The sequence below is a fragment of the Peromyscus maniculatus genome, chromosome 14 (assembly GCF_049852395.1).
Source record: "Peromyscus maniculatus bairdii isolate BWxNUB_F1_BW_parent chromosome 14, HU_Pman_BW_mat_3.1, whole genome shotgun sequence".
Lineage (NCBI taxonomy): Eukaryota > Metazoa > Chordata > Mammalia > Rodentia > Cricetidae > Peromyscus > Peromyscus maniculatus.
In genome coordinates this window covers 73,639,214-73,655,145 of record NC_134865.1, presented here as the reverse complement: position 1 = coordinate 73,655,145, position 15,932 = coordinate 73,639,214, and the positions used below count along the sequence as shown (strand labels likewise).

The window sequence follows — 15,932 nt, the reverse complement described above, 5'->3', positions numbered from 1 at the left end:
GGATGCATATTCTGGACCATGTCAGTGACCAGGCAATTGTGTGGCATATGAACTGAGATGCCAAAACACCCCATGGAGGAGGGTAGAAGAATCAACTTATTCTTCAGAAGTTTGTGCTTCATGAATTCCAATTAAGAAAGTTAATTCCAAAAATAATAAAAAAAAAAAAAAGAAAGCCAACTTCTATTCAGTGTCACAAAGATGAGCAAGTCCTTGTATTTTCTTACAAAAATTATTTAAAAAAAATTTTCTGGTTTTGATGTGTATGCACATGGTATACATGTGTGTACATATACATATGTGCATACAGATACACACCCACATGCATGTGAGGCCAGAGGTTGTTACTGGGCAGCTTCCCCAATCATTCTCCACTTTGTTTTTTGAGACAGGGTCTCTTACTGAAACTGGAGCTCACTGATTTGGCCAGACAGGATGGCAGAGAGCTCCTAGGGATCTGCCTGTGCCCGCATCTCCAGTGCTGGGATTAGGATGTGTGCTCCCATACCTGGCTTTTTATGTGGGCGCTGGGAATCTGAACTCAGATCCTCTCTGCTTGTGAGGCAGGTATTTCCCAGCTCCTTGATTTTTATAGTAAGACCGTTAAGTCCCTTGAGCTTGATTCCTCTACAAGTCACAAGGGAGGGATCTGCATGACATGCCTTTGTCTTGGTGGCATCTGAGACCCTATCCCTCACTCACTGCCTTGCCAGGGCACCGCTGCTTCCTCCCCCTCCCAGAAACAGACCCACAACCAGATCCTTTCTCATTCTTGCTTATCTTCATGTAAAGTATAATTGCCCTCATTAGTTTTATGTGTATCTTGATAGCAGCTGGGTGGGTAACTTAGAGGAAATGATTCTTGTCACTCTAATAGGACAAAGGCAAGGCTGGTTAGAATGATAGCCCCATCATTTCCATAAGCTAGCAAATCCATGTTTGCAGAAATAAATCTGAAAATGATTTGGTAACCCAACTGGCAATTAACAACAACAACTACAACAACAAAAATGTTAAAAACTTACCACACAATTTCCTCATCATATATGAACTAGAAAGCAAAGAAAACAAAGGGATACACTTATTACAAGGGAACATGTGCTTCTGCCCGCTGGCTCAGTGTGGTCATTCCAAGAGAGGTGGCCTGTGTTTTCTTATAGCACAGGTAGTTGTTGGGGCAGACCTGGCAGGAGCTTCCCCTGCTACGAGAACAGAGTTACTAAAGTTCAAGAGAATGCAGAGAAGGCAGCTATACACCTATGCCTACGTATATGTCACACGTGTGTGGCTTTGAGGCTAGTTTTCTTAAAAACAAAGAGTAACCAGCTGTCTAAATGAAGGCTGTGTGTGTGTGTGTGTGTGTGTGTGTAGGAGAAAAGTGATAGAGGGACAGTAGGCTAATCTTTAAGTGCCAACTTGCCTGGCTTCAGGGTACCCAGATAGTTGTAGAATATTATTTCTGGTGTGTCTGTGAGGGTGTTCATGGAAGGGACTGGCATTAGAATCAGTGGACTGAGAAAGGAAGATCTACCTTCACTCACGATGGATGGACTGCTGTGGATATTGCTCTATATAAATAAAACCCTGATGGCCAGTGACCAGGCAGGAAGTAGGTGGGACAAGGAGAGAGGAAAATTCTGGGAAGCGGAAGGCTGAGGTGAGAGACACTGCAGCCACCGCCAGGACAAGCAGCATGTAAAGACGCCGGTAAGCCACCAGCCATGTGGCAAGGTATAGATTTATAAAAATGGGATAATTTAAGATATAGGAACAGTTAGCAAGAAGCCTGCCATGGCCATACAGTTTGTAAGCAATATAAGTCTCTGTGTTTACTTGGTTGGGTCTGAGCGGCTGTGGGACTGGCGGGTGACAAAGATTTGTCCTGACTGTGGCCAAGGCAGGAAAACTCTAGCTACAATGGACACCATAAATTAGCTGAGGACTCAGAGTAGAAAGGCCTGAGGGTGGTCACTATGACCCTATTCCTTCTCCTTCCAGGTTCAGCCTTTTACTCTACAACTTATACCAGTTGGTGCCATGGTTTCTCCAGCCCTTGACTAAGGCTGCGCTGTGTTACTGAGTTCCCTGGGTCTCCAGCTTACAGGTGGCATGGTCTAAGATCACTTGAGCCCATTCCCCAATACATCTCTGTCCATGCATTCATCTGTCCTTCCATTCATCAGTCCATCTACCCATCTTTCAGTCTATCCATCTACATCTACCTACTACTTCATCTATTGGTCTCAGTTCTTTTTTTTTCTACACAACCCCAACTACCATGCTTTCCATCCAGCATCTCTGGGACAAGACACAAATGAAGGATGCTCTGTGGCTAAGGGAAGGGGTGGACTCCACAGTCAAGTGTAGGAGGAGGTGGCAGGGATGCTCCCAACAACCTGACCATGAAAACAAAAGGGTCCCGTATGGTACCAGAAGAGGCTAGGGGCTCTTGTCTGGACTTGGGTCTACTGTCTGTTGCAATGGGCAGAACACACAGGCCCTGTTTTAGGAAGTCACTTCAAGCACCCTAGCCAGACAATTATTGGGAGCCTTTTGGACCCAAGGCTCTGAGGACACTTGACAGAGGAAGAAGGAGAATCTGGGACGCTTTTACAGGGACATTTTTAGCTTATACAGCCCAAAGGAGGGCTACTGGTATTTATGGGCAATGACAGCAAGAATGTGAGGAGAACAAGACATGGAGACAGTCCCACACTGTGAGGTTTTTTCACATTTGGGATGAGAAATATGTAATATGTAAAATACATAGTAAATACGTTACAACAAATATCCAGGCAACAGAAAAACAATGACCTTGACTTTAACTCGACTGCACAAATCCAAGTGTTTAAAGGGAATATTTAATTCACAGCCAGGAAATTTTACGAAAACTGGAGAATGTTCTTGGGTCATTTTAGTGTTTTATGAGGAATAATTCATTATCTGGGGAATCACTTCACAGTGGGGAGGGGGGCACCACCCCTGGGGTCAAGCCCCAAACACTGGCACCGGTCTGCTTTTGCAGTGGAGAGTTGGGAGAGTTTCTGGACAGGCAACAGATGACATCATTGAATATTCCAGGGACTTTCTGCCAAAATGATTACCAAAAGAACGTCAGGCTTTTATGAGTTATTTTTATTGCCCATTTATGGTATGTTTAAGGTACTATGGATTTATCTTTTGAAATTTCACATAGGTATCTTGTTTCCCCTCTCAATGTCATTTTCTGAGTGTGGTGGGCAGTTTCTGAGCTGGCCTTGGTAATCCTACTGATTATCTATGTTCCCTCTGAACATGGGGGGAGGGTGGGAGCTGCTGACTTGCCTCTGACCATTTTCAAGGTGGAAGTCACAGCTTTTTGGTAACCTGGCCTTCTGACCTCCTCACCTCTGTTGTGAGGGCAGGTGCCTTGCAAGCTACACTGTGGGATGGCCTGCAAGGCCCTGAAGTCAGCAGACAGCTACCAGAGTGTTCCTGAAGAGGATGCTCACCGGACTGTGTGTCCTGAGACCCTCCTCTTCCTAGCTCAGCCACCTCCAGATTTCTCACTTGCGGGGTCACTGCTTGCTGTCATAAGCTGTTAGGTCTGGGGACCCTTTTTTATTTGACAGCATCTCACTATAATAGCCAACACTGGCCTGGGCCTCACATTCCTCTTGCCTTAGCTTCCCAGGTGCTATACCTCTGGCCCTTGACTGCAGGTGCGCCCCACCCACGCCCAGCTTCGGAGGAATTTTGTTATAAAGCAGTAGATAACTAATATAAGGGCAGTCGTACCCCTGGGTCTGGAAAGGTAGAAAACTGTCACCCATGTCCTTGGAATCCGTACGCCACAGGCTTCTGTCCTTGTGCGTCACTGTAGAGATCAAAACTGTTCCCCTATGGATGGCACGCACTTGATAGTGTGTTTCACTGTATCGGCCACAATGCCCGCCCCCAGCCCTTGGGACCTGCGGGGGTATATTCCACACTAATGGACCCCAGGGGTCTTCTTTTGGCTCCTCTGCCTTTTCCCTTGTCCCTGGCTCCCAGCTGCCCCCTGTGATGGCTTTGAGGCGGCCCTCTCCTGGGCTGCAGTGCCACAGGACCCAGAAACTTGCTGCTTCTTATTTACTTTGCAGGACTGAATCCAGGCCATTTCTTGCACACTCTCGGCGAGCACTCGGCCACTGAGCTACACACATTTCTACAGTTCTCACTCTGAGATACAGTCGCCCCAAGTTGCCGAGGTTGATCATGTTCCTCCAGCCACAGTCTCCTGGTTATCTAGGTGATGACCCAGCTTGAAACCTGCTTCCTAGACGCAGGTCTGAAGAGTGGGTGGGTCTCAATGTAGGGTTGGGAGGGCCTCATGTGAGTTCATGCTTGAACTTCCACCATATATATATATATATATATATATATATATATATATATATATATATATATATATATATATATCTCCCGAGGCTTTTAATCATCAAAATAGTCCTGGATTTAGTTGCATTATGCCGAGACCAAAGATGAGGTCTTCAGAAAGGGAGGTGTAGTGTGGGTAGAGGTGTGGGTAGAGGTGTGAGGGGCCCATGTGAACACAGTGAGGGGTCAACACATTCCACTGTCGCTGCTGTGACCTCTCTCGTCATAGGGTCAAGAACAGACAGGCAGGCACCTGTGCCTTCGCAGGGCCCTGACCACCCAATACTTGGGGTATTTTGGGGGTGACTCACCGCTATGAGCACGACGACAGAGAGTGTGTAATACACAGAGTCACGGCACACAGCCCACCATGTCAACCGCACCACCTGCCAGGGCAGAGACAAGTCATCAGCTGCCATTGCCTAGAGGCTGGGAATGCAGCCAGCTGCCCAGAGAGCTGAAGGATGGGCCTCGGGGTGCCTCCCCACCTACCTCTAGCTCTTGGACACAGCTGGGAAAGACAACAGAACCAAATAAAGTTCTCACGTGTGGGAAAATCAGAAACTGGCTCTAGTCCTCTGTGGTGGTGGCTAGGCACATTTCACAGCAGGAGCTGGCCATTGAGGTAGAGACAAGGAGCATCACCATGTCCCGCCAGCTGCCTACCTCTGTCACCCTGAGCAAGGTAGGGCCTTGCCATGATCTTCTGCTGTGAGGCAAGCCTAACATTCCCTGAGACTCTGACCTCCTGTCAAATGTGTTCTGACCACAGTTAGCCTTGTGCCTACAGAGGAGGTGGGCAGCCCAGGTGGCTCCAAGACCTCACTCCAACCAGGGTCCAAGGAGATCCTTCTTAAGTAGCTGTTGCTGTTGCATGAGTGCCCACCATAAACTGACCAGGTCCACCAACATGGCTCTCAAGCTGGTGGCAGGGAAGGAGTGTCAAGGTCACTGCATGGGGGGGACATGGGTTCGGAGGAGAATGTAGATAAATGACATGACCAGGCTCATCAGGGTGTCCCCATTGCCACCTTGACAACTATCTCAGGAGAAGCTCACCCCCATCCCACAGGGTACTGGTTAGGCAGGCAAAGAAAAAAAAATCTACTGACCTGTCCAGCAAAGAGTCCACACACTCCAATGATACATAGGATGTTGAACACAGCAGAGCCCACAATAGTCCCCACACCGACATCTCCGTGGGTAATGAACACACCTGGAATGAGATAATGGCCAAGCCAGAGAGTGGGGCCCTGGGAACCTGCTCTTCCCACACACTTATGTTTTGCCATTCAATCAAATTAAATGTATCATCGTCATCATATGTATGGTGTGTGTATGTGTGTGTGTGTGTGTGTGTGTGTGTGTGTGTGTACATGTGTGGTAGTCAGAGGACAATTTTCAGTAGTGGGTTCTCTCCTTGGGTTTAGGGGATTGAACTCAAGCTTTGAGGCTTGCATGCTAAGCAATTTTACTGGCTGAGCCATCCCATGTTTTTAAATAACTTTATTGAGACATAATTAACATGTCTAGTGATGCAGTCCAGCAATTTGGCAGATCCACAAAATTTTACAACCCAAGCCATAATCTAGTTTTAGAACACTGTCATCTCATAAGAAGCCCAGTGCCCATTAGGATCCCACGCTCTAAGAAACCACCAATCTACTTCCTGCCCCTCTGACTCCTTGGGCTTACAGGTAGGGAAATTGAGCCTCAGAGCTGGTGAATGCCCCACTGCACCGGGCAACAAGCCCTGGCTCTCTCTGCACGGTGTCCTAGCTGTCTGGTGTCCTTACCAATGACAGAAGCAAACAGTTCTGGAGTGGAGCTTCCTGCAGCCATGAAGGTGGCACCAGCCACATCTTCACTCAGATGAAGTTTCTGAAACAGGGAGAACACAGGCGACTGGGGTGTGGCAGGGTGGAGTGGACACAGCCACTGTGCTGGTGGGCAGCAAAAAGCTCTCAGTGGCCCAGTGCTGGACTGAGCCCAGCTTGGCAGCCATGGCCTCTCCTCCAGAAGCACACGCCTTATGCCGTCTGCCAGACTTCAATTCTCCCTTTCCCTCCTGACCCATCTATCTGTTCTTCATTCTCTACACTCTTAGATCCCTGTTCACAACTCTGGAGGAAGCCTTCCCAGCATTCTCAGAGTCGGCCACACCCTCTCAGGCCCCATCTGTTTACCCTCATCGAACGGATTCTGTGATGAGGGTTTGCAGTCCACAGGCTCACCTTCCCCTCTGGACCACCAAGGCAGAGCTGGACCTGTGGGTCCCTAGAGCCTAGAACAGGCTGGAGTCTGCAGTGGTGTATAATGAGGATCTCGAAGCTGTCCTGAGGCTGTGGGATTTGGACCCTAACACATGCCTGTTCCTACATTCTGGATGCTTCTCCATGGCAAGCCCAGCACCCAGACAGAGTCTCAGACACCCAGAGGGCCTGTCCCCAGGATTGAGCTGGCGTGGGACAAGGTTAGGAACTTTTTGTATGAGTCCATGCTGCTCAGCAAGGCCATGTTCCAGCCATGGAGGCCCATCATCAGATCCAAAATGGAAGACAGGGGACCCCTAGGTAGCCCTAGGTGGTCTGGGCTCTGTGACACAATGCTCCCCTGGCTGTGCCCAGAAACAAGCTGAGCTGAAGGCAGGCATCTGTCCCTAGGAGCCATCTGTCCCCACCCTGACACTATGACCTCAAAGAGCTGGGCGAGGGGTGGCAAATCCCCAAGGGGGTGCACATGGCAAGCGCTGCAAACAAAAGTTTTTTCCCTACTTGGTTGGATGCTACAAGAATGGCCCAACACAGAGGGGCCCGGGGTCTTCCACATGGGAAAGGGAAGATAAATGAACAAAATAGCTAAAGGGAGAACATGGTGTAAATGGGGGACAGAGAGGAATCCTGTCACCATGGCTTAGTGTCCACCCAGGGGAGCACTTAGGGAACATGGGTCCCCTCTGGGACTGCCAGCCATGGTTTATGGGAGATGTGCCAATGCAGTCACAGGCTTGCCTGTTCCCTTGCTAGCCAGATTTGGCTCACACCCCATGGCAGCTAGAACAGTGGTTCTCAACCTGTGGGTCATGACCCCTTGTCTCCCATATCAGATATTTACATTACGACTTATAACAGTAGCAAAATTACAGTTATGAAGTAGCAACAAAAATAATTTTATGGTTGGGGGTGACCACAGCATGAGGAACTGTATTACAGTGTCGAAACATTAGGAAGATTGAGAACCACTGTTTCTAGAGCATGATGGCCTGGAGGGTGACCTCACAGAGTCCATGGCTTCTGCTGAGCTTTGGGATAGGACGTCATCACTGACATTGATTGGCTGTGGCACCAGGCGGCTGTATGATGGTCTTCTCTACCAGAGTGTGTCTTGTCCTATCCCAGACTTCCTGTCCGTGTCATCTATATGACAGATGCTCCTAGTCCCCCAGGGCTTTGTGGAGGGTTCCAGGTCCTCTGCACGTACCTCACAGATCTTCTCTAGGGATGGGACAAAGAAGTCATCACACACGATAGCCAGGGCGTAGAACATGTAGAGGGCCTGTGAAGGGAAAGCTGGTTTCAGGCAAGGTCCCTAATACCCACACCAGGCAGAAGCACAAGTGGACAGCACCAGCAACTGAGAATTAGTCTCCCCATATCCTCCCTGACGAACAAGGAAACCGAGGCCTAGAGAAGGGAAACAGAATGCTGAGCAGCAGACAGTCATAAATCCAGGCCACACAGGCCTGTACTTTCCCCCAGCACTGCTACAGAAATACAGATCTGGAGCTGGGCAGGGCAGTGCATCCCTGCAGTCTCAGCCCTCAGGATCCTTCGGTAGGAAGATTACAAATTCCAGGCTAGCCTGGGCTACCTAGTGAGATCCTATTTCAAAAAAATAAGCCGGGCGTTGGTGGCGCACGCCTTTAATCCCAGCACTCGGGAGGCAGAGCCAGGCGGATCTCTGTGAGTTCGAGGCCAGCCTGGGCTACCAAGTGAGCTCTAGGAAAGGCGCAAAGCTACACAGAGAAACCCTGTCTCGAAAAACCAAAAAAAAAAAAAAAAAAAAAGAGGAGCTGGGAAGACAGCTCAGTTGACCAAGTGCTTGCTGTATAAACATAGGGAGCTGATATCGGATCCCCAGCACCTATGTAAAAAGTGGGTGCAGTGGCACATGCCTGTAACCCCTGCTCTGGGGAGGTGGAGACAGGCGAGCTTGATGAACAACCGCTCTAGCTGAATTGGTAAGCCCAGGTCCAGCGAGAGGTGCTATCTCAAAAAATAAGGTGAAACCCAACTGAACAGAACATCAAATATAGAACTCTGGCCTCCATAACCATGTGTGTGCACATGTATACATGCATAGATATGCACACACAAACACATACATGTCACAAGAGAGAGGGAGAGGGAGCGAGGGATTGAGGGAGGGAGGGAGGGAGGGAGGGAGGGAGAGAGAGAGAGAGAGAGAGAGAGAGAGAGAGAGAGAGAGAGAGAGAGAGAGAGACTACCCCTAATATACACACATGTGGGGAGGGAGGGAGTCATATTTTAGCTTCTGTAGGTCAAATGGTCTCTGCTATATACTACCCCTGCTCTTATAGAACCAAAGCAGCTCTGGAATGGGTGTGCATGTGTTCTAATAAAACTTTATTCATACAATCCAGTAATGGTCTGGGTTCAGTCCTCCAGTCTTAGCTTGGTAATTACCATTCTGAAGGGTTCTTGCCAAATTTCTGAGGTACTGACCCTCAGGTTCAAACATAAAAGTTTTGTTTATGAGGCAGAGCCACAGAACTATGGGGAAAACCAGCTGAATTTGCATCTTCTAGTAAAAGGGGATGGAATGTAAATGCCAGGATGTCTGGAAGATAATAACTCCATCCTAGAAATAATACACAGGCCCGCAGTTCACAACTTGGCCACAATTCCCATTCTATCTGCCACTTTCATTAGTGGTTTATCGTGCCAATCACAACTTCACTCATTCGTCATCTTACGTCCTTGTTTGCCACCAGAGAATTAAATTACCTCTAGAAAAAGACTAGTGGTTGACAGAATTTAAATTTATAAGCAGTGCTGAGCAGCCTAACTGCTGAACAGGAGGAAATTTGCTGGGGCTGATTTGAAAGAGGGAAAAAAAAAAAAAGCCAACCACGACCAGCTTCACTTTCTGGCAATCTTTCAACAGCATCTTCTACTGGTTCCCACAAGGGCCAGAAAGCAGTTTGGGCTCTGGAGACCACGTATTTCAATGCAGCTTTGCAGTCCTGCCGCTGAAGCTCAAAAGCAGCCACAGAACGTGGGTGGCGGCGGCACACGCCAGTACTCCCAGCACTCGGGAGGCAGAGGCAGATGGGTCTCTGTGAGTTCGAGGCAGCCACAGAGATCACAGCAATGGATGGAGTGGCTGTGTTGTAACGAAGAATTTTACTGATGAAGGGGCTGGGGCTGGCTCGTTTAGTAGACTGCTTGCCTAGCATACACAAGGCTGGGGTTTTAATCCTCAGTACGACATACACTGGACAAGGTGGCATACCCCTATAACCTCAGCACTTGGGAGATGCATGAGGAAGGGTGGGTGGGGGGAGCGGATCAGAAGCTTTTGGTCATCCTCAACTACACAGCAGATTTGAGGCCAGCCTTGATACAGAAGACGCTATCTCAAATAAACACAAAAATAAATAAATCAACAAATCTTTGTAGAAATAGGCAGGGGGGGCGAAATACTTTGGGCTTGACTTCCTCGTTCCCATTTAAGTTGTCACTGAACTCTACTGTCTGCCATCAGGGTTTGTCTGAATATGCAGAGGAGATGGCCATGGCCAACCACCCTGAATGTGCTGGATCTCATCCGAATGTAAAGGAGAATGAGAAATGTGGCAAAAGAGATTTGGAAAGCAGTCACAGGAACCATAGCTGCCAGCATGTACAGAGGACCTGTGTACCACACCACGTCTGATGCAGTTGACATCTAGTCCTGATGTGTACATGGGGGCCATCACCCCTATTTTATGCAAGTAGAAAATGAGGCACAGGAAAAGAACCATGTCCTTGTGCTGGGAGTGGAGACACTAGGTGGCGCTGGTTAAGTCACCTGACATTTAAGAAACGCCTCTTGTTGGGCAAGATAGCCTAGTGTCTAGTCTCTTCCCAGGCTGTTACAAGAATTAAAGAAGAGTTCAGATACTCTATGGCAGTTGTTCTCAACCTGTGGGTCATGACTCCCTTGGGGGTTCCATATCAGATATTTACATTATGATTCACAACAGTAGCAAAATTAGTTATGAAGTAGTAACAAAGTATGTTTATGGTTGGGGGGGTTCACCATAACATGGGAAAATATATTAAAATGTCACAACATTAGGAAGGTTGGGAACCACTGCTCTATGGTCATTATACACTATACAGATGGCGTTCCTGCGCCAGAAGATTAGTGGCTTCTGGCCCCTTGAGGACACTTACACCGAGGATGTGTAGCAGGACAGCGCCATGCTGTCGCTCTTTGTTGGAGAACAGGTCTGTGGGGAACTCATGAATCGCTGGAAGAGAAAAGGAGACAGCAAGGTGTTAGTTAGCAGGGCACCATCAGCAAACCCACCCGAGAACCACAGTCCACCAAGCAGCTCAGGACTCCCTGGTTTCGGACTAACTGGAGAGGTCAGCTGGATCTCAGTGTGGGGCAGACTGGTGCTTTTAGGAAAATGCTGGTTGCTGGATTAGTCACAGATATCCCAGTACTGGAGAGCTGATTGGGATTTAGATCTGCCTTGGGTCCTGAAAGAGAGTATAATGCACTTCGCACACACCGGGACAGCTGCAGTCAGAAAGACAGACACTGCTGGTGGAATGAGAAATAGGGTGGCTTTTGGAGCTCTCCAGACAATGACATAATTTGCCCAGGGACAACTCATCTGCCTCAGAATGCCCATAGCCAGTGGAGGAATAGTCCCTTCTCACTGTGCGTTATCCCATGCTACTGGGATGCGGTCACAATTGCCATCCCTCAGGTATCTGGAAAGATAGCTGGTCCACAGCAGGCACTCAATAGATGTCCTAGACAGAAATCCTGCTCTGTAAATACAACATGGCCCTAAGCTCTGAAAGCGAATGTTATAAAATCTCACTTTTCAACATCAGATTCCCTTGACGAGAAACTGAATCTGGCAGCTATCCAGGCACCAGAGAGCCTGCCCACTTTGAAGCAAGAAGTACTTAAAGAAAAATGTCTTCATCCCTTTCTTTATATTTTTATTTTCTAATCAAACTTCTTATTAAAGAACTACAGCTAACGCTTCAAGGGCCTGCATCTGCTACTTGGGGATGGAGAATTATAGAAGAAGAGAGTCCACATCCCTGTGGCTGGGATTCTGTTTGCAGAACCTCTGGGACTTTGCAGCATTGATCCTAAGCCAGTGGTTCTGCCCAGAGCTTTCAAGACATTTCCTGATTCTCAAGCCAGTGTGAGGAGAGCTGGCAATTTACACAATCCTGGGGGCATCTTTGAGAATGAGAATAAATCTCTGCTTTTCAGAGGTGGAGGACATGTCATCTGGCCTCCAGCCAGGATGGAGCTGTGGGTTATATAAATCACTTTGTCCCTGGTACGACTAGACTTTTCATACAGCCCCGCTGCCTTCCCCACACCCCTAAGTGCAGGCTGGAAGGCTGCAGGGTACAGTGAATGTCATCCGTAGTCTTAATTTTGACAGCGAATCAGTAGGTGACCTGTAGAGCTCCCAGCTGCTATGGGCCCCCTATTATCATGCCCACCCAAAGCTTTTCACACATTGGGATATAGGTGCTGAGATATACATGTACTAGCCTCAGAGAGAAAAGCGATTGGGTGACAGAATCCAAGACTCTGAATTCAGGGCCTCAGGTTCATCTACTTTGGTGTTTTGCATAAGAAATGTCCCCCACTGGTGCTGGCATTTGAATGCTTGGTCCCTGGTTGGTCTGTTTAGGGAGCTTTGGAAGGTGCAGTTTTGCTGGAGGGAGAACATCATGGCAGATGGGATCACTGCTTCATACTTGGTGAGATGTGATCTCTCTGCTTCCTGCTCCGGCCACCATGCTTGCCTGCTGCCATGCCTCCCTAACCGCGATGGAGCCTTATCCCTTTTATCCTTCTGTAGGTTGCCTTTAGTCATGATGTTCTGTTAGAGCAACAGAAAAGAAACTAACTAATCCACCTACCCATGGACTGTGGTTGAGTCACCTAACCTCGAGGGCCCTCTGCTTCTTCAGTGACAATCTGTTATGAAAACACAAGGCTGGGTGAATATGTACAGCACTCCTTGGCTTGGACAGCAAAGGCTTCAGTGAGTGGAGGGCCATACCACCCCTCCCAGTAGGCTACTGTACCAGCACACTCTGTCCCCATGGCTGCAGGTGATGTGCATCCTTGGGTTGTGAAGGTAAGACAGACAATAAAACGGTTTTGGTGGTGGGGGAGGGGGCATGACCAAAGACGGTGAGAGTGAGCCACAGACTGTAACAGGCCACAGGAGAACCTGCCTGCTGGAGCAGAGTCACTCCAGGTTCCCCAGGAAACCTACTCTTTCTTTCCAGCTTGCCAGGATGAGGAGCACCCAGACCATGTTCAAGTATGTGCGGCTTGCAGGTCTGAGAGGGCTCATTGCACCCCCACTGCTCAGATCCACCCCAGGGAGGAGGGAGGGATCAGCAGGGCACACACGGCTTTTGAGGTCACACCTAAGCTTTTAAGCTGCAGAAATCCCTGGTGGCAGGTGTGGGGGGAGGAGAGATTTGTCTGCAGGTCCTGCAGCAGGCCCCCAAAGCTCAGGGAAGTAGGATGATGCCAGCATCCTCCAGAGTCCAGGAGGAGGAGGGAGCCAGGAAGGCAACATGATGAAAGGCAGCCTTCCCTTTGGACCTTGGCCCCAGAAGGACTTGTCTCTCACTTCTGATTCTGGACATACTTGGGCAACCCTATACACAGTATCTCCCCATTTTGCACTCTGCTTTGGCGTGTATGCAAAGCTCAGGACATCTGGGGAGATCTCTCCTGCTACCTACCTTCGTGAGCATTGAAGGGGAGACCCTATGGGCCCTGGGTCTATTAGTACCCACAATTCCTTCAGCACCTACACACTGCCACTTGAAGTCCCCATGGAACACTTTAGCATGGGGGACACAGAAAGCTACTTGGTGATTTTCTGCCGGCATAGTCCTTTTCAAGCTATACTTTTGCCAGTGGTGCCGCTCATCAAAATGTATGAATTTATTCAGTGGGCATTTCCAGAGCACCCACTCAGTGAACCTGTACTCAGGGAACTGCTGAATAATAGTCTGTGTATCTTGAGCCTCCTTGAGTACAGCAACTGCATCTTGGAGGGTGACCTGACTTTCAGAGACCACCAAAGCTATTGAGAAAGCAGAAGCCTATTAATGTGAGAATACCCCTATCCTGAAAGAATAGGCGTACCTCCAGTGTTTACTCCACACCAAATGTTAAGCAGATTGCTGAGTCTCAGGCATCTGCCCCTGTGGCACATCTGGCCCAGTGCATGGGACAAGCTAACAACTTACTGTTTTAGTTAGGGTTTCTATTGTTATGGAGAGACATCATGACCATGGCAACTTTTATAAAGAAAACCATGTAACTCGGGCTTGCTTACAGTTTTAGAGGTTTAGTCTCTTATCATGGCAGCATGCAGGCAGACATGGTGCTAGACAGGTAGCTGGGAGCTCTACATCTTGATCGGCAGGCGACACAAAGTGAACTGTCTACCACACTAGGCATAGCTCGAGCGTATGAGACCTCAAAGCCTTCCCTCCCCTACTCCCCTGTAGTGACATACTTCCTTCAACAAGGCCAGACCTACTCCAACAAGGCCACACCTCCTAATAGTGCCACTCCCTATAGGCCAAGCATTCAAGCACAAGTCTATGGGGCCATTCCTATTCAAACCACTACACTGAGCAATGGTGAAGGCCTCTGGGGCAGTGACCAATGGGTTGAGCAAGCCACCACTGACTTGGGGGAAGTGGAGGACATGAAGTGAATCCATAGAAAGGGCACCCATGTCAAGGCCTGAAGGTCACATTGGCAACTTCTCAAAGCCCTAATCTCCCAGACAATCCCAAGAAACTCATCATTCCCACTTACTGATGAATGACCTGGCCTGCAAGGCTGAAGGAGTCACCTACAGCCATACAACCACAATAGGGCACAGGTGAAGAACCCAAGATGAAGCTCAACCAATATGTGGCTTTCCTCAGCTGAGTATCTTCTCTACAACAGGCAGACTTCTGAGGGACAAGGCCCTTATCTGAGGGGCAGGCTCTGTTTCCTGGGATCTCAAAGGGCCATGACAAGAGATTATGCTCCTGGAAAGAGAGATATGCCTGGCACCTCACTGGTCAAGTTCATCTGCAGCCCACAATCCACTACAAATTCCATGGATCCAGAGGAGAGCCAGCATGTGTGGTGATGTTTTAATTGTGCTGAAATGTGATTTTTGTTTGTATGTTAATAAATAAAGTTTGCCTGGAGATCAGAGGTCATTAGCGAGCCAGGAACACAAGTCAGATGGTGGTAGCCATGCCTTAATCCGATCACATGGCAGGCAGAGTCTCTGTGTGGTCAAGGACACAGCCAAGTATGGTGACACGAACCTTTAATCCAGTACCAACCATAGAGACCTGGAGGTCTGTACAGACAGGCAGTGACGAGCAAGTCATGTGGTTGGGTTTAGAGGCAGTGAGAAGGCAGAACAGAAAGGCAATAAAAAGACAAGTCACACAGGATAAAAAGCTCTCTCAGGGGAAGGATGGCAGCGAGTGGTGAGCTAAAGGTAGTCTTGGCTCTTTGCTAGTGCTCGGATCTCTTGGGCTTTTAACTCTGTATTTGACTCTGTGTTCCTTATTTAAAAAGACTGTTTAGAAATTCGTCTACAGCCGGGCGGTGGTGGCGCACGCCTTTAATCCCAGCACTCGGGAGGCAGAGCCAGGTGGATCTCTGTGAGTTCGAGGCCAGCCTGGGCTACCAAGTGAGTCCCAGGAAAGGCGCAAAGCTACACAGAGAAACCCTGTCTCGAAAAACCAAAAAAAAAAAAAAAAAAAAAAAAAAAAAAAAAAAAAAGAAATTCGTCTACAAGCATGGGTATTCTTCAGTCTCCTTAAAACCTTTGACAGAACTTACTGCTGCTCAGGCAGAGGAGATGGCTCTGTGGGTAAGAACTTTATGTACCAGCATGAGGACCTGAGTTCAGATTCCCAGCACTCATGTGAAAGGTGAGGTATGACAGCACCTGACTGTAGACCCAGCATGGAAAGAGGCGGAGCTCTGGGGTTTGCAGGTCAGCTTGAACAAGCTATAACAGTGAGCTTCAGGTTCAGTAAGAGACTGTGTCTCAAAAAAGCAAGGTGGAGGGCTAGAGAGATAGCTCAGTGGTTAAGAGCATGGACTGCTTTTCCAGAGGACCTGGGTTTGATCCCAGCCCCTACACTGTAGCTAACCATCTGTAACTAAAGTTCCAGGGGATCTGACACCCTCTTCTGGCCTCCATA

General features: G+C 48.5%; 1 protein-coding gene across 2 annotated transcripts in view; it reads right to left on the bottom strand.

The window, feature by feature from the left end:
- The window catches only part of Slc24a4 (solute carrier family 24 member 4), a 142,134-nt gene that overhangs the window by 42,648 nt on the left and 83,554 nt on the right, over positions 1–15,932 (bottom strand). For both annotated transcript variants that reach the window (XM_006990888.4, XM_006990887.4), the window contains exons 3-8: positions 10,860–10,936; positions 7,879–7,953; positions 6,195–6,279; positions 5,511–5,614; positions 4,710–4,784; positions 1,026–1,051 (exon numbers count right to left, since the gene is read on the bottom strand). In XM_006990888.4, coding sequence (XP_006990950.1) covers positions 1,026–1,051; positions 4,710–4,784; positions 5,511–5,614; positions 6,195–6,279; positions 7,879–7,953; positions 10,860–10,936 — 442 coding nt within the window. The remainder of the gene's footprint in view (positions 1–1,025; positions 1,052–4,709; positions 4,785–5,510; positions 5,615–6,194; positions 6,280–7,878; positions 7,954–10,859; positions 10,937–15,932) is intronic.